Below are 16,982 nucleotides of genomic sequence, written 5' to 3' on the forward strand. Positions count from 1 at the left end.
AAAGACCATAAAAATGAGCACTTAAAGGGAACCTGTCATGTAAAATAATACCATTAATCTGCAGATGTGGCTTTAACCTGCAGGTTAATAGCGTTTTGATACCTATCCCCCCCTTCCCTCCAGAAAGCATTCAGCTTTCAGTCATGGGTCGCACCGACACGGTTTCAGTTACCACTCTGTGTATAGAGGAAACCTATACAAAGCCAATATGTATAAGGGACACTTCCAAATAGACGTAAATAACCAAAAAAAGGGTAGCGATAGAAGCCCAAATGATAATGTATAACAATCTTTATTTGAAAAACATGGTAAAAACAGTAAAACTTTAGTAAAAAGGGAGAAAAAGCAGCAATAAAAATCCCCTACATACAGGACCTATCAATAAATGATAATGTAATAAGTATTAAATAACTTATCCTCAGCCACAAAATGCATGAAAACATTTCATGAATTAACGATGTCTCCTAGTGGTCAAATGCATAATTGCAGTTTGCACTTTAATAATAGAGATAGAATAAGTGAAATGGTGACTCCTAATGGTCGAATAGATAATTGCGGTTTGTACTATAATAAGGTAGAGGTAGAATACAGCAATGTGAATGCAAGTACAACGTTGACTCCTAGTGGACAAATGAATAATTGCGGTTTGTACTATAATAAGGTAGAGGTACTGTAGAATACAGCAATATGAATGCAAGTATAACACAATATGTGCAGTCTGGTGATGCTAAACAGCACTGAAAAGGAAATAATTATAGATGAAAGAAAATAATAAAGTAGATAATTAAAGATCGAGTAAAAGTGAAATACTAATTATATGCAAAAGTATACATACAAGTATATATAAATTCATTAAATTAGAAGTCTGTCAAGAACATCAGTGACTCATGTACTCAATGCTACTGCATGATAAGAGAGAATAGGTGAAAGCTAAAGATAATACATGTGTGAGGTCTGGGAATGAAACCCCCTGTTATTTTCCCTTTTAGGGCTGTTTAGCATCACCACTGCCTCATGTATTTATTATGCATTGCTCTATGCGATCATTTGGGTCACAGTCTGCACATATTGTGTTGCACTTATATTCATATTCCATCTTATATAGCTACAGCTATAAATACACTCCATAATGCCTCAGAGTTACTGTACAGTTCTATGGATGCCTCACCTCTGGAAGCAGACAGCTGCAGACTATAGTCAGTATCCTTTAGCTCTGGTTGAGTGGTGCTGGTTGGAACCTAATGGTGTAATTGCCTGTGTAAACAGACAATTAAATGGCCGACGTTCAGTAAATAGTTCCCGAAATTGAGGAATGTAAACCCACCTTTACTCTCTGATCTGAGAGTTTTGAAATGTGCCATCATAATGTGGACAGACAATTATATGTGGATCTGTTTCAGGTGAGTTTAGGTAAATAAAATATACAATATGTAAGAGATTTCTTTTGATATGATTTTACAACACAATCTTCTATTTCCGGGTTGTCCGTATCTAAAATATTGATGACCAATGGGCGCAACTACAATTTTACAGCCCTGTACATGGTTTAAACATGTCCATCATTGGGGCTGATGACAGCTGATTATCGAGGTGTCGGGTGTCAGACCCTACAACCTCATATTGAAGACCTATCCAATGAAAGTCATCAATATGCTAGTCCTGGCCACCTCTTTAACAGTTTATAAAGCCACTGAATGCACTGTGGTCTAAACTAAATTAAGTAAATTATTAAAGGGAATCTGTTACTAGGTTTTTGCTGCATAATCAGAGCACACCATAAAGTAGAGGCAGAAACCCTGATTCCAGCAATTTGTCACTTATTGGGCTGCCTAGTATTGTTTTTATAAAATCATTGTTTTTTCCGCTGGAGTAAACTTGCTGCCATGTAGTCCAACCACACCCCCACTACTGATTGGCAGCTTTCTGCCTATGCACAGTGTACACAGAAAGCTGCCAATTAGTGGTGTGGGAGCAATTGGACTACCAGGTAGCAGGTGATATACATTGTTGGACTCAGGGTCTCTCTCCTTATATTATGCTGTTCTCAGATGGGGTAGCAGAAACCTCCTGACAGGCTCCCTTTAAGATAATTCAATGAAAAAATGTGTTAATTGGCCAATTCTTCTCCGGAATATGTAGTGAGTCAGGGCACTGGTTACACCTCACGACAACTCATCAGATGCTTTCTTCTACTTTCATTCAGAAATCCTGACTTGTGGTAAGTAAATTAGGATCCAGCTGATATAGGACTTACCGTTTGGTCTGTCAGTGGTGGTAATACAATAGTTTTCTCCATAGTGTTCATTACAAGCTTCCAAAGTTCCTTCAAAACACGTTTCAAAACAGTCTTCTCACAAATTTTAGCAAAAAGAGTAAGGCTGAGTAAGACAAAAAACAGAAGGATATTATAAGTACATTAACCCTTTCAGGACTCAAACATTTTCACTTTTTTTTTCTTCCTGTTCTTCCAATAGCCAGAACTTTTTTATTTTCCCACCGACATAGCCTATGAAGGCTTGTCTTTTTGTGGGACAAACTGTAGTTTTGAACTGCCCTATTTATTTTTATTATACTATAAACTGAGTTTTATGGCATTCAGTGTGCTGTAAAAATGACCTGGTAATATGATTCTCCTGGTCGGTATGATGGCGGCGATACCAAACTTAAAAATATTCAGAACCTTGTAAGAAATAATTTTTTGTGTCGCCATTTTTTCACACCCGTACCTTTTTTTTTCCTGTTAATGAAGCTGTATGAGGGCTTGTGTTTTGATCCCTTTTTAACTGTATTTTTAGGCAAGTGTAGTGACCAGAAAAAATGGAACTTCTGGTGTTTTCTTTTTGCCATTAGATATACGGTTTAAATACTTTTAGAATTTGAAATATGCTTTCTTTTCATTTCTTTATTTTTAAATGGAGAAAAGGGGGGGTGATTAAAAGCTTTACGTATGGTTTTTTTTTCAAAAATCTTTTTTTTTTTCTTTCATTAGACCCATAGGGCACTTTAGCTTGCGATTGTTTGATTGCTTATACTACATATTTCAATACTATAGTATTGCAATATATAGTGAAATTGTGGCACTCCTATCAAGTCGAATCTGTGGCTGATCTTCATAGGATGACTAAGATGGCAGGCACAAGGTCTGCAGCAGGTGCCTGGCCACCATGGCTACCCATTGGTTACCTCTGATTGACAGCGGAATTAAAGGTTAACAGCAGTGATCAGACATCAGCTCCGGACTCAGCTGTAAAGGCAGGTGCACACAACCGTTTATATCAGATGAGTGCTGTCCGTGGTTTTCATGGATAGCACATGTACACATGTTATTCTATGAGGCTGTGCACACATCCAATTTTTTTCTCAGATCAAGAGGTCTGAGGAAGAAAATTAATGACATGTAAGATTCTGATCCAAGTGTTGGATTAAAATTGGCAATGCAAGTGCTATGGGTCCATGGAAAACATCCAAATGTCATCAAATTTTTATGGACTGACTTAATGGAAGAAGTGGAGAAACGCATTTTCTTTATCTCCACCTCCAAGAAATACTGATTCCACTCTGATCAAATTTTGATCAAACTCTGATCAGAGTCTGATCAGCATAATCGGGCCGTTAAGAGCATCTGCCCTTAGAAGTAGATACTGGCTATGTAACACAGACAGCATCTGTTGCATATAAAGCAGGCTCAGCTCAAGAACTTGCGCCATAAAAGCCTTAGGTACTTGTCAGAAAATATATAACACAGTTTGTTATTGGCTTAAGGCCACTTTGTGTTTGGTCAGTATTTTACATCCATATTTCTAAGCCAAAAGCAGGAGTGGAACAGTGAGAGAAAAAGTATAATAGAAACACGTCACCACTTCTGGATTTGGCTTACAAATACTGATGTAAAATACTGACCAAATACTGAAAGTGTGAATGTGGCCTTAGCTTTAGTATATATATACAGTACAGACCAAAAGTTTGGACACACCTTCTCATTTAAAGATTTTTCTGTATTTTCATGACTATGAATATTGTACATTCACACTGAATGCATCAAAACTATTAATTAACACATGTGGAATTATATACTTAACAAAAAAGTGTGAAACAACTGAAAATATGTCTTATATTCTAGGGTCTTCAAAGTAGCCACCTTTTGCTTTGATGACTACTTTGCACACTTTAAGGCATAATGTGTTACCAGTGGTTTTCTTGGTGACTGTGGTCCCAGCTGCCTTAAGATCATTAACAAGTTCCCCCCGTGTGGTTTTAGGCTGATCTCTCACCTTCCTCATGATCAAGGATACCCCACGAGGTGAGATTTTGCATGGTGCCCCAGGTCGATGTCGATTGACAGTCATTTTGTATTTCTTCCATTTTCTTACTATTGCACCAACAGTTGTCTCCTTCTCATCCAGTGTCTTACTTATGGTTTTTTAGCCCATTCCAGCTTTGTGCAGGTCTATGATCTTGTCCCTGACTAGAAAGCTCTTTGGTCTTTCCCATGTTGTAGAGGTTAGAGTCTGACTGATTAATTGAGTCTGTGGACAGGAGTCTTTTATACAGGTGACTATGTAAGACAGCTGTCTTTAATGCAGGTAACGAGTTGATTAGGAGCGTCTAACTGGTCTGTAGGAGCCAGAACTCATAATGGTTTGTAGGGGATCAAATACTTATTTCTCACTGCAAAATGCAAATAAATGTATCTAATTTATAATATGTGATTTTTTTTGGGATATTCTATCTTTCAATGTTAAAATTAGCCTACCTTTAAAATTATAGACAGTTCATGTCTTTGTCAGTGGGCAAACTTACAAAAACAGCAAGGGATCAAATACTTATTTCCCCCACTGTACTTACTAAACAGTTTATTAAAAACAATATGTTTTTCTTATTTTCGCATTCTTGAATCACGCGTGATATACATCATTTTTAAATTAATGTTAATTCCTGAGTCCTGTTTTTCATCAAATAAAGTGCATAATTCCAGCATCCACAATTGAAAAATTTAAACATATTTAGTTCATCACTCTAAAATTTCAAAGACAAAAGATTTAAAGAAACACTTTGCCAACGCGTTTCAAGCCCATGCAGGGCCCTTAGTGGAATTATTCACTTTACCTTATTCATATCCTGGGAACAGGCCCCCACCTTTATCCACACCCAACAAGCTACTATTGTTATCTTGAAGTGGTGAGTGGATTATTATTTTTTTTTTCTAGATTGTCCTGTGTTTCATACTTAAAAAGCATGTTATATATGTATAATTATTTGTCATAGTAGGTTAAAATAGGTTTTTCAATAGCAGTAAGTGTATTCTGTCCCTTTTATATTTACAATAAATGTGAATTATTTGCTTAATGTTATAAGTATATCTTGCAAGCCATCAGTGAATCCATGCTCTTGAAAATTGAAGAGTATTTATGCAAGAAATCAGTAAGCAGATATTTTTTTCCTGTTTATAATAAATAAGTATAAGAAATGTGTAATAAAAAATATGTAAAAAGTAAAGAAAAAAAACAGAAAAAGAAAAGAAAAATCATGTATTGTTCACAGATAAGGTTTCTCATCACACATAACCTGTAGGCAGGTGGAAAAAAATCCGCAAGTATAAAGTTCCTGTTAGTTTCTTAAAATGAAGTAAGTATATGATTACAGCTTGCCTCTCTTTGGCCAGCATTGGGTGTTCAAGAAAAGATGGAACCTGTAATTCCACATTACCAAAATTCTTCATGTGTAGATTTTCTGTCTGGGTTTTAGAGAAATTTCAAAACGTATTGATATAGCAGCTCAGCAAATCCACCCCAAGTCAATTTAAAATTGCAGATCGGTTGAGGATATTCTTTGTTGGGTTCAAAAGGTAAGTTGAAATCTGCACCAAACCTCAATGGCTGCAGATTATTTCTGCAGAGCAGTGAAAAAAGCAAAGGATATACTCACCTTCCATGGCACTTCCTGGCTCGCCCTATGCTAGTCTTATTATATCCCAGCCTCCTGTGATGATGTTTCATTCCATGTGACTGCTGCAACCAACCAAAGTCTGCAGCAGTCACGTGAGATGTGATATTGATACAGGAAGTTCAGTCGTGCATAAACAAGCAGAGGACAAATTAAGGAACCCATGGAAGTTTTGGGAAAGTAAGTATACTGTTTCTCAATTTTGCCTTCCTCGCATCGGTAAATCCACAGACAAATCAGCAGCAAAATCCACACAATTTGCTGCTGATTAACCACTCTGCAATTTATGGTGAAACTGCTCCAGAAATGTACAGAGTGGATATATGCAGACTCATTATACCAGCACTAACTAAAGCTGTGATTATTGCAGTGGAAGGCATATTGAAGGCAAATCCTTATAAGTATATAACATTCCCTTCTCACTTGCTGTCTAATGGATCCAGGATGGGCTGTAAGACATTGTCAGCATCTTGAGCCACACTGCTGCAGTTGCTGGCAGGAACATTTCCAGTCCCTTTGACCTGACTCAAGATGTCTCCCATTTGTTTCACACATTCCTCTATGTGTGGTTGGAAACTAAAAGGGAAGATAAAAAAACACAATAAGGATTTTTTTTATTGTAGAAGATACAATACAAGTTTTATGTTACTTCTTAAAGAGGACCTATTAGTTGTGAGAAAAAAATAAAACGCAAGTATATTATTTTATAAGACTTTTCTCAAATAAATGTCGTTAGCAAATCAAGCAATTTTCCACAGTATTATAGGAATGCATGTTTTTCTTTCACATAACTAGAATGACTGCTAAATCTAGTGAGATTTTCTTATCTGGTAGACTAAGCTGATTTTTTTTACAACATATTAATGGCAAAGTGGTACCTTGTGCCCAGATCTGGCAGCACTTAGGTTCGTTTTACAGTTTTGTCTAACAAACGTGGTACATTCACCAATGTATGCGAAGGGGAGGTGAAACAGTAAAACGCAAATCAGGTGAAAATTTACCTCTATTCCGTTAATGAGCTTGAACTGTACTTCATACTGAATAGTGTTATTTAACAGTCATGTCCCTGTGTAATATGCAGCCCAGGGGAGGATATAACTGCTTATAAAAGGTGTAATAGTTTCATGGTTTTATGGTTGAAAGTAGACAACCTTAAAAGTCCATCGAGTTCAACCTATAATTTAACATGTTAAAGCAGATGCTAATTGCCAATACTATGGAAAAACTCCTTTCTGACTACAAATATGGCAATAAGATCAACAACATCTTATTTCTAAAATGTAATTCTCATATACCGGAATATTATATTTTTAAAGACCTGCATCCAGGCTGTCCTTGAACTTGTTTAGTGAAATGACTATTACAACATGCTGTAGCAGAGTTTTCCATAGCCTGACTACTCTTACTGTAAAGAACAGCCATAAACCTTATTTCCTACAGATGGTGTAAAAATATAAATATAAAGATTTCTATACTATTAATCTTCAAGAGGAGCACATAGCTGCTTATAAAGGGTTAATCAACAAGAGTAAGACATACCTGCTTGTAAATAATTAATCTGCAAAAGAAGGAATTGGGTATCTGTAAAGGGTCATTCCTAGTCTTTAACTACATACTGTGAAAAGGATTTATCTCAGTTGCTGTTTCTAGCCTTCTTCTACTGATACTCCATAATACACAGAAATCTGTATTCTATCTCTACATCCATCATAAAGTAACACCTTGTGTTCCCATGCTGCACACTCCAGGCTCCCATCATACAGTGCTATCTCCCAGCTCAAAGCAGAAAGTATCATGTAGTTGTCAAAATACTTTTCTTTCTAGTGTTACTAATTATATACAGTACATTTGAGAGAGGTTTTATATATTGGTCTCATATTACTTAATAAAGTATTTCAGGAGGTGAATAAGGTCAAGGGTCTTCTTTAAGGAGTAAGTTCAATTTTGGTAAAACTTTAGAAAAAAAAACTACATTACATAGTCTGCAGTATGTATATTTGCATTAAGATTAAGAAATTGTAAATTCACTTACCTTGTGGCAAACACTCGGCTGAGCTCATCCAGCACATTGTTGAGTTTCACCTGCAACTCCTTGAGTATGTCACTTGTTTCTGGATCCAACTAAAGATTCAACATGTAAACATATGAAGATACAATGTAGACCTAGAAATGTGTATCGCTAGACTGGACTCGAATTGACCCAAATTCATAAAGCAAAGACAACATAATCCTAAACTGCAACCCACAATCTTAATTTGTTGTGATTTAGTGGGGAGTTAAGCTTTTTCTGTCTTATATTTAAAGTGAATGTCTCGAGATTATACAATACAAACTGTACATTATTAAATAAGTAGGTCTTGATGAGGTTAGTGTATTTACTTTCATGTCAGAATGATAATCCTGATGTTAACAATTTTATGAGTCAAACTATAGAATGAAATAGCTCATGAATTCAAGTGTATTCAGTCTCCGCACTCCCAACTTGACTGACAGCTGTTTCTTGTAATGAACAGTGTGAGATCTCAACAGCAGGGGGGACACAAATAAGTTGTCAATCAGACTCGGTGACATGGATTTGCAAAGTGAATATAGCATTCTTATCAGGTCTAAGAGATGTATTTAGCAATGTATTCACTTAGTATTGTGACAGACTTGCTTTAAAAAGGTTGTCCAAGCTTGTTATTTCAATTCTGCAGTCACTGTTACTATAGACTTGGAAATCCTCAGAGCACTCACAGTTCGTGCTGTGAAGATTCTCTGGTGCTGGGAGAGGGCCAAGTATGTGATCTGTACATTTCCAGCCACATTCTGACTAGATGTGTCTGACCTCACTCAAATCACTTGTATTGAGTGAGGCCGTACACATCTCGTCAGAACGGGACCGCGTGTATGCAAATTGCATACTGTCTGTAAGCGGCGGCGGCAACGGAGAATTCTGACAGGACGTACTACACACGCTGTGCGCACTGTGAGGATTCACAAGTCTGCAGTCACATAATGACAATGGAGACTTGAACCCAAAGCCTAAGTTCAGACAAGTGTATTTTTGGTCAGTGTGCCGTCCTTATGCACAACAGATTGCACATGGCTAGTACACAGACTAGTGTTAGCCTATATGCTATTGCACATGTTTTTTTCTTTTTCAACACGGCCTTCAGATGTACATGGATAAAATCGCAACATGCGTTATGGGGCTAGTCAGGGCCATTTTATGGACCAGTGTACTGTAGGTAAATAGCAGGCTGCCCAAATGTTTGTCTGCTATGCGGACAAATACATAGAAGGTCAGCACTTAGCCTAAAGGCCCCGTCACACTTAGCGACGCTGCAGCGATCCTGACAACGATACGACCTGTCAGGGATCGTTGCTGCGTCGCTATGTGGTCGCTGGTGAGCTGTCAAACAGGCAGGCTCACCAACGATCAGGGGAGCAGCGACATCGTGGAAAGCATCTTTCCACGATGTCCTGCTCCTGGTTACGAGCCTGGTGAAGCAGGAGCAGGCTGGTAACTATGGTAAACATCGGGTTACTAGGGGCACACGCGCTCCTAGTAACCCGTTGTTTATCATGGTTACCACTCTGCTACGGTGAGCGGTAGGTTACCGCTCACTTTAGCAGGCTCGTAACCATGATAAATAAAGGGTTACTTGGTGCGCGCGTGCCCCTAGTAACCCGATGTTTATCATAGTTACCAGCCAGATCGTTGGTCCCGCTGGTCACACACAGCGATGTGTGCTGACCAGCGGGAGAGCAACGACCAAAAAATGGTCCAGGACACTTTGCAGCGATCAGCGACCTCACAGCAGGGGCCTGATCGTTGCAAAGTGTCACACATAACGACATCACTGGTGAGGTCGCTGTTGCGTCACCAAAACCGTAACTCAGCAGCGATCTCACTAGCAATCTCGCTATGTGAGACGGGGGCTTAAGTCTCATTGTATTTAGACAAATTGCATCATATGTGTATTTTTAACAATAGTAGTTATTGTAGATAAAATGTCATGTAATAGACTTACGTCTTTGCCACCCATTGCTTCAAACATTTTCTCCAGCTGGACCCGAAGTTGCTGTATGTTATTCATTAATATACATGGCTGTAAAGAGACAAATACTGATTGAAATACATTCAGATTATTTTTAGAATGGCTGAATAGTTTTTTACCAGCTAGCTTGGGGGCAACTATTATCACTGCATTAAAATTGTTAAAGTCACCAAAATGAAAGCTACGTCTATGATTTTTCTAGCTTTATCACACAAAGTAGCTTTAATTTGGCATTTACTTACTACTTACATTTGTCTTACGTCAAACAGTGAATCCCCGTCTCACTTAGTTATAATATAAGATTTATGCAATCCGGGGGCTGGCTGACTGCAGTTCTCTTTTTTTTGTCATAGCTCATGCATACACAGAGAAAGAGGCTGTGTTACGCACGCAGGTGACCCACTGTGCCATGGGGCCTGGTTTACCTAGGAGGGGGTAGCTAAGCGGCTCCTGATGGTGGAGTCAGGCTTGGCTGCAGGTAGCCGCCAGGTACCACTCATAGGCAGCCCCCGGTACTGCAGCTGCTGACCGCAGGAGTCAAGTACGCAGACAAGGATAGGACTAGGGCTCCATTCAGACTACTAAGTTCTGGATCCTTTGTAGAACAGTTGCTGACATGGACATGGACTTGGACTTCCTTCAGACTACTAAGTTGAGGACTGGCCGCACAAGGACCAGTAACTTCGGGTTCATGACTGGCCACAACAGAACTAGGGGACTTTGGGTTCAGGTCTCTGGCCACACCAGGACCAGGGGACTTCAGGTTCAGGACTCTGGCCACACAAGGACCAGGGGACCTCACAAATTCACTCGAACACCACCTCACTTACTAATGATTCACTGCGTTGCTTGGCACCTTTCTATTGGGGAGGGTGCCTTTTAAAAAAGATTCCTCCCAGCTATTGCCTTGGAGCCATCTTGCAGGTGCACTCCAATACTAAATATCTTCCAGCCATTGGCAGAGTGGAGGGAAGCGGTTCTTTCTTTTGAAGCTCAGTGGAGGTGGCCTAACCTGAAACTGCTGAGAGCTAAGAATAAGCGCACATTTTATCAATAAAGTATATTAGTACTTGAAAACAAATTCAATTCAAAGAGGTATTCTCAAGTTTGGAATTTATCCCCTATCCTTTAAATACGGAATATCTTCTCAGTAGCTGAGGGTCCGACCGCTGAGAACTCTGATTCCGAGAACATGAATTGTTCATGCGCATTGCCACTCCTTTCATTCTTAATAGTAGTGCCGAAGACCAGTCATGTGCAGCACTTGACTATTTCCAGCGATCCAATTAAGAATGAATGGAGAGGCAGTGTGCATGATTGACCACAGCTTCATTCACACAGTCCTGGTTCTTGGGATCGGTGAGGGTCTCAGCGATCTGGAAGTTATGCCTTATCCCATGAAATTTAATAACTTCCAAACTTGAGACTAACCCTTTAATACACAGCAGGACATATTTTTTTCTGCTTAACTCCTTTAACAATTATTAGCATATATTGTGCATTAGTATTAACATATTACCACTTTCTCTTCTTTCTTCTCTTTGGAGCAATACGAAGCAAAATCTTTGGAGATTATCTCTGCATACTGAAGGAGCACGTTACTGATTGTCTGGACAGAGAACAAGAAAAGATTAGGGTGCACATAAGTGTGATAAAAAAAATGATGGCAATTCAGAGGACAGAAGAAAGACGTCCACAACCAGAGAAGAGTTTTGCAAAAGTTTAACAAAAACATTGCTATCCTTGAATGTGTTGCATTTCTGCAGAGCTATATAAGATTTAGAAGTGAACTATTATAGCTCTTTTCTATTATTATTCAGTGTAAATGTAAAATCACATGTAAAAATAAAAACCTAAATGAATGAAAATTAGAATAGAATAGTGAAAACATCTTAATTTATGAGTGAAAAATTCTGATTTGGAAAATGACAGCAAACTCTGTAAATTAAGGTAATATACATGTAAATTTACAACACATAACTGTAAAAAATGAAATTCAACTATATGAAAACACATAGATAAAGGCTTAAAGCGTAAACTCATAGAAATGTGATACCAAACAAAATAAGAAAAAGGTGCGTGCATACCTTGGCAAATCTGCGCATATAATGGCCAACAATTTGAGGATCTGGACATTCCAATTTCTTAATTATTTCAAAGCTCTGGTTAAGTTGTGAGAAAACATCCACCACAGAGCAAGAAAAGAGAGCATGTTCTGAGGTCTGCTGAAACTGTAATTAAAGTGGCGACAGTATTAAAAAATGTGAAATAGGGATTTAAGAACACCAGGAGTGCAGTGAAAAAAAGAAGTATTAATCTTTCCATCATATTTTCTTTTTTACTCTTGGTTTTGGGTGTTAAAATAAGATCAATTCTGCACTGTGGAAAGTGGCTTTAGTGAGAGAACTTCCAAATGTGTACCCCTGCCACAAGAGTGCCAGAACACAGGCCCCTGAATCATCATTGCAGGGTGCAGAATTGCTGTTCAAGCCATTTATGCTAAATTGTATTGATTTTTTAAAGGCATTGGTACTGATACCAGAAATATTTTTACCGGGGAGTGAACCTCTTGAGCTAAATTTGCATGATACTGCAGTGTCCATTTAATGTATGCACCTCAATAGTTTCCAGTCAGCTCCTACAGCATATTAAACATATCCATAGGTCAATGAAAGAGTCATTTTGGCCGTCATCAGGCTGGCATATATCCTTAAACCACAATCCAAATGCAGCCATCTCTTGTTTTTATGTGATCCTTCTAGTCTTCATTTGTTGGTCTCCCATAGAAGACTCAAGAGGGGTTCGGTCTAGTCCAGCATCTTAAGCCTACCATACACATAAAATTAATGTTGGCTCCACCTGCTGATATTGATTTCGGTGGACACTAAAAATGTGTATGGGGTCTCCGTGTATTCAGACTGCCAATTGCTTTGTTCTCCTGGAGATAAGACACCGGCAGAGATAGTCTCATAGAGAACAGAAGATGGGATTGGTCAAATGAGTGCTCTTGTAAATGGGAGAGAGAGCCAAGTTAACTGTCGGCCAAACAATCGACCGAAGCCTCGTCTAATATCTATGGGGATCTTTAGAATACATAATTTACAAATCACTCCACTTTTTAAACGCTGCTATCTTTATGATTTTTAAAAACCCTTCTGTGTAGCTGGAAACAGCTTGCTGATAGCTACAACAGAGAACAAACAACTTCTTTATGATGAAAGAAACAGGGACATCAACTTCCATTGTCCTACACAAACTTGGAACCCCAGACAGTGACTTGCATGAAGAAGACATACAGCATTACACGTGTTTAGTCGTGCTAAATTTCAAGTATATACAGAACATAATTAGTCCTAATTACAAGTTGTACCATATCACCACCTTTAGGTCCAAATAATACTAGTTCTATTAAATTCCAAACATAAGCACCCATACTCATTAGACTAAAGTCATCAAAATCCTCTGATATCAGCATGATCGACTCACAGCCTAATGTATATGGGGTATTTCCTGACTCTCCCTCTACAGATGTCAAGGAAGATAGGGGTCCAGCAGTTTGACTTTTATAGACCCTTTTGTTATTTAGCTGCTCTTCCCCTATGAAAACACAAAAAGGTTCAGCCAAGCAGAGGTCCCATGTGAATGAGGGGAACCGATCGCTCATCTGTATTGGGAATTCTGTTGGCTCAATTTAAACTGTCCCTCTCTCGGAAATTTTCAGCAATCTTATTCTTTGTTCACATGTCCATTTATACTTTCCATTTCTCTGTTCTGTTTAGAAGAGACAAAGAGAACAGAATTAACATCATCTGCATTCCTGTTTCAAAATGGAAGCCGAGGGTCACATTGATGTATATGGGGTCTGTTTGGTTTCCATTTGTTGTTCACCTTTAGAGTGGAAGAAAAAGTTCTGCATGCAGGAAACCAAAAGGACCCTATATAAATCAATGGGGACCCTCTGCTTCGTTGTGAAACACGAATGAATAACAATTATGTGTTCTAAACGGAACAAAAAAAATGGAAAGAATAAATGGACAAGTGAATAGAGCCTTATGTACACTGCTCAAAAAAATAAAGGGAACACTCAAATAACACATCCTAGATCTGAATGAATGAAATATTCTCATTGAATACTTTGTTCTGTACAAAGTTGAATGTGCTGACAACAAAATCACACAAAAATCATCAATGGAAATCAAATTTATGAACCAATGGAGGCCTGGATTTGGAGTCACCCCCAAAATTAAAGTGGAAAAACACACTACAGGCTGATCCAACTTTGATGTAATGTCCTTAAAACAAGTCAAAATGAGGCTCAGTATTGTGTGTGGCCTCCACGTGCCTGTATGACCTCCCTACAACGCCTGGGCATGCTCCTGATGAGGTTGCGGATGGTCTCCTGTGGGATCTCCTCCCAGACCTGGACTAAAGCATCCGCCAACTCCTGGACAGTCTGTGGTGCAACGTGACATTGGTGGATGGAGCGAAACATGATGTCCCAGATGTGTTCAATCGGATTCAGGTCTGGGGAACGGACGGGCCAGTCCATAGCTTCAATGCCTTCATCATGCAGGAACTGCTAACACACTCCAGCCACATAAGGTCTGGCATTTTCCTGCATTAGGAGGAACCCAGGGCCAACCGCACCAGCATATGGTCACACAAGGGGTCTGAGGATCTCATCTCGGTACCTAACGGCAGTCAGGCTACCTCTGGCGAGCACATGGTGGGCTGTGCGGCCCTCCAAAGAAATGTCACCCCACACCATTGCTGACCCACTGCCAAACCGGTCATGCTGAAGGATGTTGCAGGCAGCAGATCACTCTCCACGGTGTTTCCAGACTCTGTCACGTCTGTCACATGTGCTCAGTGTGAACCTGCTTTCATCTGTGAAGAGCACAGGGCGCCAGTGGCGACTTTGCCAATCCTGGTGTTCTGTGGCAAATGTCAAGCGTCCTGCACGGTGTTGGGCTGTGAGCACAACCCCCATCTGTGGACGTCGGGCCTTCATACCACCCTCATGGAGTCGGTTTCTAACCATTTGTGCAGGCACATGCACATTTGTGGCCTGCTGGAGGTCATTTTGCAGGGCTCTGGCAGTGCTCCTCCTGTTCCTCCGAGCACAAAGGCGGAGGTAGTGGTCCTGCTGCTGAGTTGTTGCCCTCCTACGGCCCCCTCCACGTCTCTTGGTGTACTGGCATGTCTCCTGGTAGTGCCTCCAGCCTCTGGACACTACGCTGACAGACACAGCAAACCTTCTTGCCACAGCTCGCATTGATGTGCCATCCTGGATGAGCTGCACTACCTGAGCAACTTCTGTGGGTTGTTGAGTCTGTCTCATGCTACCACGAGTGTGAAAGCACAACCAATATTCAAAAGTGACCAAAACATCAGCCAGAAAGCATTGGTACTGAGATGTGGTCTGTGGTCCCCACCTGCAGAAGCACTCCTTTATTGAGTGTGTCTTGATAATTGCCAATAATTTCCATCTATTGTCTATTCCATTTGCACAACAGCATGTGAAATTGATTGTCAATCAGTGTTGCTTCCTAAGTGGACAGTTTGATTTCACAGAAGTTTGATCCACTTGGAGTTATATTCTGTTGTTTAAGTGTTCCCTTTATTTTTTTGAGCAGTGTATATTGCTAGCTAAAGATAAGAGAACATTGATTGATATATCTGGTCTTCCTGCTGTGTTTCTATCAATACCAATTTAGTAAAGATTTGCATTGATAATGCAGTTTACTAATATTTTTGAATGGAATGTCTAATTTAAAAATACTATTTAAAATAACATACACTTTTGTGAGCATAAAGACACAATAAAATATGCAAAATACAAAATGGCTTAGTTTGGTAGCTGTGTCATTTCAGGCAGATGCCACTATTAGCAAATGTAATAAATTCTCTCATCTTAAAGGGATGTTTAGGCCTATAGTTCAATAAAACAGAACTAACCCCATCTTTTTTGTCTCTTTCCAGGGCTCCATGAAGAAAATCCCGTGAAACTTCTTCATTTTCATCCAGCCACTGGATGACGAATGGCTCAAACCAACTGTTGAAACATTAGGAATAATGTGTGATTGAAAACTGTATTTTCTTAAGCCATACCTTTTTTCAGTTAGGCCACATTAATCTGCAAAATTCTCAAAACGAAAAGATCCAATATGTGAATTATACTTACGCAGGGTATTCAGGAACCTTGCTCCTAAAAGATGGAAGATCTGTCACATATTCATTGTATAGCCATTTCACCTTAAAGTGTAAGTTCATATAGTCGGCACTCTTACACAAGCGGTGCTTGTCATGCTCTAAAAATATAGCAAAAAACACAGTAGGTAAGCTCCTCTGCATACATATGAAATGTAAACTTCCATATCTGGCACTATTTTTGCCTTTTCCCAAGATTTACGGAGATTAAAGTGTTTTTTCCATCTAGTTAAATACCTAAAGAATGGAGGGCACACAGCAAAAAAACAAAACAGCCAGTTTTTAGCACACTGGACAGAATGGTCTGATGTGTACTTCACTTGCACACTGTATCCATGAACCTTAGGACAATTTTACATCCCAAAAGGCCCTGTAGACACAACATGATCTGCCCCTACAGTATAAAAGCCTTTATTGCCATCTTAAACATTTATGGTATATCCACAGCTTATCTACTGGTACATATGCCTCTGTTCCATTCATACAGTGGGGAAAAAAATATTTAGTCAGCCTCCAATTGTGCAAGTTCTCCCTCTTAAAAAGATGAGAGAGGCCTGTAATTGACATCATAGGTAGACCTCAACTATGAAAGACAAAATGAGAAAACAAATCCTGAAAATCACATTGTCTGATTTGGAAAATAATTTTTTTTACATTTTGGTGTAAAATAAATATTTGGTCAATTACAAAAGTTCATCTCAATACTTTGTTATATATCCTTCGTTGGCAATGACAGAGGTCAAACGTTTTCTGTAATTCTTCACAAGGTTGGCACACACTGTTACT

At 39.1% G+C, this 16,982-nt stretch overlaps 1 protein-coding gene across 1 annotated transcript in view; it reads right to left on the minus strand.

Annotated features, from left to right (window-relative positions):
* The window catches only part of UNC13A (unc-13 homolog A), a 338,122-nt gene that overhangs the window by 52,871 nt on the left and 268,269 nt on the right, over positions 1-16,982 (minus strand). The window contains exons 28-35 of the mRNA XM_073686302.1: positions 16,171-16,297; positions 15,945-16,041; positions 12,074-12,217; positions 11,506-11,595; positions 9,960-10,037; positions 7,976-8,064; positions 6,367-6,519; positions 2,255-2,378 (exon numbers count right to left, since the gene is read on the minus strand). Coding sequence (XP_073542403.1) covers positions 2,255-2,378; positions 6,367-6,519; positions 7,976-8,064; positions 9,960-10,037; positions 11,506-11,595; positions 12,074-12,217; positions 15,945-16,041; positions 16,171-16,297 — 902 coding nt within the window. The remainder of the gene's footprint in view (positions 1-2,254; positions 2,379-6,366; positions 6,520-7,975; positions 8,065-9,959; positions 10,038-11,505; positions 11,596-12,073; positions 12,218-15,944; positions 16,042-16,170; positions 16,298-16,982) is intronic.

Source organism: Phyllobates terribilis, unplaced genomic scaffold (assembly GCF_046119375.1).
Source record: "Phyllobates terribilis strain yellow unplaced genomic scaffold, ASM4611937v1 Scaffold_1__5_contigs__length_1240528914, whole genome shotgun sequence".
Taxonomy (NCBI): domain Eukaryota; kingdom Metazoa; phylum Chordata; class Amphibia; order Anura; family Dendrobatidae; genus Phyllobates; species Phyllobates terribilis.